This window comes from Oncorhynchus masou, chromosome 10 (genome assembly GCF_036934945.1).
Source record: "Oncorhynchus masou masou isolate Uvic2021 chromosome 10, UVic_Omas_1.1, whole genome shotgun sequence".
NCBI classification, from domain to species: domain Eukaryota; kingdom Metazoa; phylum Chordata; class Actinopteri; order Salmoniformes; family Salmonidae; genus Oncorhynchus; species Oncorhynchus masou.
Genome location: NC_088221.1, coordinates 40,217,222 through 40,223,221, shown reverse-complemented (window position 1 = coordinate 40,223,221; position 6,000 = coordinate 40,217,222). Strand labels below are relative to the sequence as shown.

The window sequence follows — 6,000 nt, the reverse complement described above, 5'->3', positions numbered from 1 at the left end:
TTATTTTGTTGAAAAAAAATGATCTTGTAGCCTAGCAACTATTGTCAAACCCCCATCCTATCCCCAAAGTAAAGTCTGTTGGCAACACAAGGGATCATCACCCCTGCCAAGCCTTCAATGTACCCAGGAGCATTGGTCTCTGGAACTATAGTCCCCCAAATATATCACGTGACATGACATCTGCTCGCAGTAGTAACCAGGAGAAACAAAGCAACTGCTAGGGGGAGGAGAGCGCGCGCAGTATTGCTTACCCCGAGGAGGAGCTTGCCTCCGGAGTTCAGTTCACAGCATCAGTACCAAAACTTGCGCTGTCCTTACTCTGCGTTGGTTCTTCTGGACAAAGAAAAACATTATCTAAGCTATTTATAGCTGGTAGTCTATAGCTAAAGGCTGGTGCCAGGTTTGGGTTCTCCAAGACTGGGTATGCGCGTTTTCTTTTGAAGGATATGGTCACAACCCCGGTCTCAAAGTGGAGCCACGCACATCTCGGATCGGCGCGCTCCTCCAGGGGCTAGGATGCGCGCCCGGAACGTCAAGGTTCTTGCCCGGGTTTGGGTCTGAACAGGAATCCACTGCCCCGGGGCGCCGAGGCAGGAGGACCCAGTCGACCCGTACCAGGATGCCGGTGATGCGAGGTCTGCTGGCTCCGCAGAACACCTTCCTGGACACCATCGCCACCCGCTTCGATGGCACCCGTAAGTAACCAACCTCCAGGTCATAAAGCGGGTATTGGGTCGCCTAAAAGCCTCTACTGTTTTTAACTTTCAGGGTTTGCTCTATCGCCTACACAATAGCATGTTAGGGACAAAGCACATGTCTCCACAATGAAAGCATTGCTCTAATTAAATACATTTGGTTGGTGTGTTTCCACGCAGGAGACGGAATTTTCCATTCTACTTTGACTTCAATGTATTGACTGTATAGGCCTATTCATCCAATTTGTGCGTTAAAGCATTGCATTTACCCCGTTATTATAATCGATAGCTGATGTTTTCAAAATTCGTTTCAGCAAAAAGTTGGCATATAGTTTGTGTGCTTTCTTTTTTCAGTGGTTTCAGTCAGGCGCACAACTGAGCTCCGCACGCTTGCGGGGTCTATGCAGCCTATAATAAACACATCTTATTATAACGCTCTCTCTTGCTACTATTGTAGCCTATGGGGTGCATGACAACACAGCAAAATGCAGTTCTTGCTACATCGGGATATGACTGCTTTAGACAACACATCCCGCATTCCAAGCTTACAATAGTGCACTCGGAAAGACCTGGCTTGATTAAGTTTCGGTGTGATTTAGCGCACCTGCTATGTTTAACTGCAATACTGTGGTCCATTGTTTAATAATGCACTGGCAGATAATGTCCATCTATCACCATTCACCTCAGCTGTCTCCAACCTAGCTCTCGAAAACCCTTCTCCATATGTAGGGTTTACAGCGCTTACATTCGCTCACTGATGGCGCCACGTGAACTACAATTCCAACGCTGTGTTTTAACGTTTAGAAACGTCAACAATCATCGCTTTCAACCCGGTTTTCAAATCATATACTGAAATGCCCCTTATCTTTTATATCAGCTTGAAAAATAAAATAAATGCACTCATTGTCTTGGAGAAACCTGCAGTTTTGCACAGATCCACAAGCTCTGTGTGCCTCCAGTTGATGTCCTATACTTCCTCCTCAGTTACACCAATACACACACAGGCGTTCGGATCATGCTAGATAGCTAATCAGCACAGGTGGCCATGCATGTCTTCCATCTGTCTTCCTTAAACAAGCGCTGTAACATGGAGATATGGCCATGTGGGAACACTAACGCCAACCCTATAAAGGTGTGTATCAATTTAACCTTTTGTTAAAAAAATATATATATATCTCGCTGATATGAAAGATAAGGTCCTTATGATTCCAAAACCACAGGCAAGCAATGCGTGTTCATGCTCAGACCAAGTGTCAGGGCTCTTAACCAAACTTAACAAAAAAGATGCCTTTGTTCAGTGACTCTTATGTGGAATGAAAAGTAATGGAACTGAGAGTCATGGTCAAGCGCTATCTCCAACCATGATGTATGATTTGATCAGAAGATACTTGTTGATGTTCTTTTACAGCTGCATATTCCTATTTCACTAAAGCAGTAAACACAGCAAGTTAAAAAAGGTTTTAGGACAAGTGCTGGGGAAGTGGGCGGTGGAGTTCCAAGCAGGGCTGCTTGAGCCTTGTGTGTCTTGTCTCTGCGTTTTGATCCGTTGTGATTAGGGTTGAATGGTGGGAGCCCGGGTACCTAGATTTACTGTGATTTACCGCCCGAAACCACTCCCTTTTCCCGGGATAAATAACTGCTTTGAAACCGGTAAATAACAACAAATCATTTATATGAACAGCATGGCGTGAAATGGAACAGTTAAATTACATGTCTAAATCTGTCTTCTCTAACGCCTCTGCATGAATCATCAACGCTCAGGGTGGGAACAGACAGCCCAGCTGTGTTCGAATAACCATACTAACATACGTAATGAGTAGATACTACATACTGTATACTATTAGTTCATTTTAGTATACTGTAAACGAACCGTATCGTTTCAGTTGAGTGTACTAGAGCTTCCACTGTCTACCGGAAGTTGATGCTGTTCCTATGCAACCTCTTGTTAGCTTGTTAGCATAAGAAGTGACTAGCTAAACATTTAATTATTTTGAGTGTGTTCGTAAATTCAATCCGTAGTGCCAGAGTGCCCTCTGGGCGTTCCGTTCGTAAATCTAGAGCGTTATCAGATTGTCTGTTCATAAGTTTCGCTCTCGGAGCGTTCAGAGCGCACACTGGACGCTCTGGCCAAGAAGTAGGGTTGATCCGAGCGGTCAACTGCAGTCAAGCACACAAGCTAACTGGCTAACGTTGGTTAGCTACTTCCAGACACAAATGAGAGAACACCTCACTCTGACCATTTTTCTCACCCTAGCAGAGCTGGTTAGGCTGTTTTCATGTTATCCAGAGCGTTGGTTACTGTAACTGTGCTGTAGGCAACTATTTAATTACGCTTGTTTTTGACAAAGTTTACGGACACTGGCCATATTCAAAGGGTGTTGCACATTCGTAAATTACACAGCAGGACCTGGTCAATGACCTGAAGAGAGCTGGGACCACAGTCTCAAAGAAAACCATTCTTAAAACACTACGCTGCCATGGATTAAAATCCTGCAGCGCATGCAAGGTCCCCCTGCTCAAGCCAGCGCATGTCCAGGCCCGTCTGAAGTTTGCCAATGACCATCTGGATGATCGGGAAAAGGTCATGTGGTCTGATGAGACAAAAATATAGCTTTTGGGTCTAAACTCCACTCGCCGTGTTTGGAGGAAGAAGAAGGATGAATACAACCCCAAAAACACCATCCCAACCGTGAAGCATGGAGGTGGAAACATCATTGCACATCGACTGCACCGTATTGAGTGGAGGATGGATGGGGCTATGTATCGCAAGATCTTGGACAAAAACCTCCTTCCCTCAGTAAGAGCATTGAAGATGGGTCATGGCTGGGTCTTCCAGCATGACAACGACCCGAAACACACAGCCAGGGCAACTAAGGAGTGGCTCCGTAAGATGCATCTCAAGGTCCTGGAATGGCCTAGCCAGTCTCCAGACCTGAACCCAATAGAAAATCTTTGGAGGGAGCTGAAAGTCTGTATTGCCCAGCGACAGCCCCGAAACTTGAAGGATCTGGAGAAGGTCTGTATGGAGGAGTGGGCCAAAATCCCTGCTGCAGTGTATGCAAACCTGGTCAAGAACTACAGGAAACGTATGATCTCTGTAATTGCAAACAAAGGTTTCTGTACCAAATATTAAGTTCTGCTTTTCTGATGTATCAAATACTTATGTCATGCAATAAAATGCTAATTAATTACTTTAAAATCATACAATGTGATTTTCTGGATTTTTGTTTTAGATTCCGTCTCTCATAGTTGAAGTGTACCAATGATAAAAATTACAGACCTCTACATGTTTTGTAAGTGGGAAACACTGCCATTTTGTAGGTTATCAAATACTTGTTCTCCCCACTGTACACTGTAAGTATTCTGACCCTTTGCTATGAGACTCTAAATGTAGTTCAGGTGCATCCTGTTTCCATTGATCATTCTTGAGATGTTTCAACAACTTGATTGGAGGCCACCTGCAGTAATTTCAATTGATTGGACATGATTTGGAAAGGCACACACCTGTCTAAGGTCCCACAGTTGACAGTGCGTGTCAGAGAAAAAATCAAGCCATGTGGTCAAAGGAATTGTTTGTAGAGCTCCAAGACAGGATTGTGTGGAGGCACAGATCTGGGGAAGGGTACCAAAGCATTTCTGCAGCATTGAAGGTCCCGAAGAACACAGTGGCCTCCGTCATTCTTAAATGGAAGAAGTTTGAAACCACCAAGACTATTCCTAGAGCTGGCCGCCTGGCCAAATTGAGCATTCGGGGGAGAAGGGTCTTGGTCAGGGAGGTGACCAAGAACTAGAAGGTCACTATGACAGAGCTCCAGGGTTCTGCTATGGAAATGGGAGAATCTTCCAGAATTACAACCACCTCTTCAGCACTCCACCAAACAGGCCTTTATGGTAGTGGCAACTCCCCAGTAAAAGGCATGACAGCCCGCTTGGAGTTTGCCAAAAGGCACCTAAAGGACTCTCAGACCATGTGAAACAAGATTCTCTGGTCTGATGAAACCAAGATTGAATTATTTGGCCTGAATGCCAAGCATCACGTCTGGAGGAAACCTGAGTTGAAGCATGGTGGTGGCAGCATCATGCTGTGGGGATGTTTTTCAGCGGCAGGGACTGGGAGACTAGTCAGAATCGAAGGAAAGATGAACAGAGCAAAGTACAGAGAGCTCCATGATGAAAATCTGCTCCAGAGTGCTCAGGACCTCAGACTGGGGTGAATGTTCACCTTCCAACAGGACAATGACCCTAAGCACACAGCTAAGACAACGTATCAGTGGCTTCAGGACAAGTCTCTGAAGGTCCTTGAGTGGCCCAGCCAGAACCAGGACTTGAAACCGATCAAACATCTCTGGAGAGATTTGCAGAAGATGCTCCCCATCTAACCTGTCATAGTTAGAGAGGATCTGCAGGGAATAATGGGAGAAACTCCCCAAATACAGGTGTGCCAAGCTTGTAGAGTCGTACCCAAGGCTGTAATCGCTGCCAAAGGTGGTTCAACAAAGTACTGAGTAAAGGGTCTCAACACTTATGTGATATTGATATTTCCGTAGCAAACATTTATAAAAACCTGTTTTTGCTTTGTCATTATGGGGTATTGTGTGTAGATTTGATTTTGGGGAGAAAAAAAAACAATTGAAATAATTTTAGAATAAGGCTGTAACGTAACAAAATGTGGAAAGCCCAAGGGGTCTGAATACTTTCCGAATGCACTGTATATAGCCCTATATATAGATGTCCTAGCCTACCACTTTCTGGTAATACATTCAATGCAGTATTAGCCTTATTTCGCTAATTAATGATGGGTTATGCATAATAAGCTTCTAACTTATAGCCTCTGTCTCCTGCGCAATACGCATCCACCTGCGCTGCGCTGGCCTCTCCTTAAGAAACGCTCCTTAGCTCTTGGAGTCCCATGCACGAAAAGCTAGAATAGCTTGCTGGAAATGATTTGATATTTTTTGCATTTCTTATACCAATAGACTATTCGAAGGGGGCCGCAAGCTCTTGTTTGCTGAATGTTAAATACTGCAGCCAATAGAAGTCAGGGGTAGTTTGAAAGAAGAGTAAACGCACGATGGCGATAGGCTATAGCTGTTATTTATTCAGACCCGGAACCATTCAATAAGTGAAAGCCTTCTGCATCTAATGTTGCTTGGTTATAACTAATCCTGTCATGAGGTTGTTTCATTTAGTTGAAAACCTTAATGTGTCTCTTCAGCAGTTAGTGTTTGATTTAGTTTCAGCTTTACAAAGGAAATGGTATGGAACACAATCATGCATAGATATAGACAGTAGGGATAACCTGTTA

At 44.4% G+C, this 6,000-nt stretch overlaps 1 protein-coding gene across 1 annotated transcript in view; it reads left to right on the top strand.

Moving 5' to 3' along the window:
* The first annotated feature begins 415 nt into the window (after positions 1 to 415).
* Positions 416 to 6,000, top strand: part of LOC135547625 (potassium voltage-gated channel subfamily H member 3-like) — a 194,934-nt gene continuing 189,349 nt past the window's right edge. Inside the window, exon 1 of the mRNA XM_064976793.1 lies at positions 416 to 695. Coding sequence (XP_064832865.1) covers positions 620 to 695 — 76 coding nt within the window. The 5' untranslated portion in view covers positions 416 to 619. The remainder of the gene's footprint in view (positions 696 to 6,000) is intronic.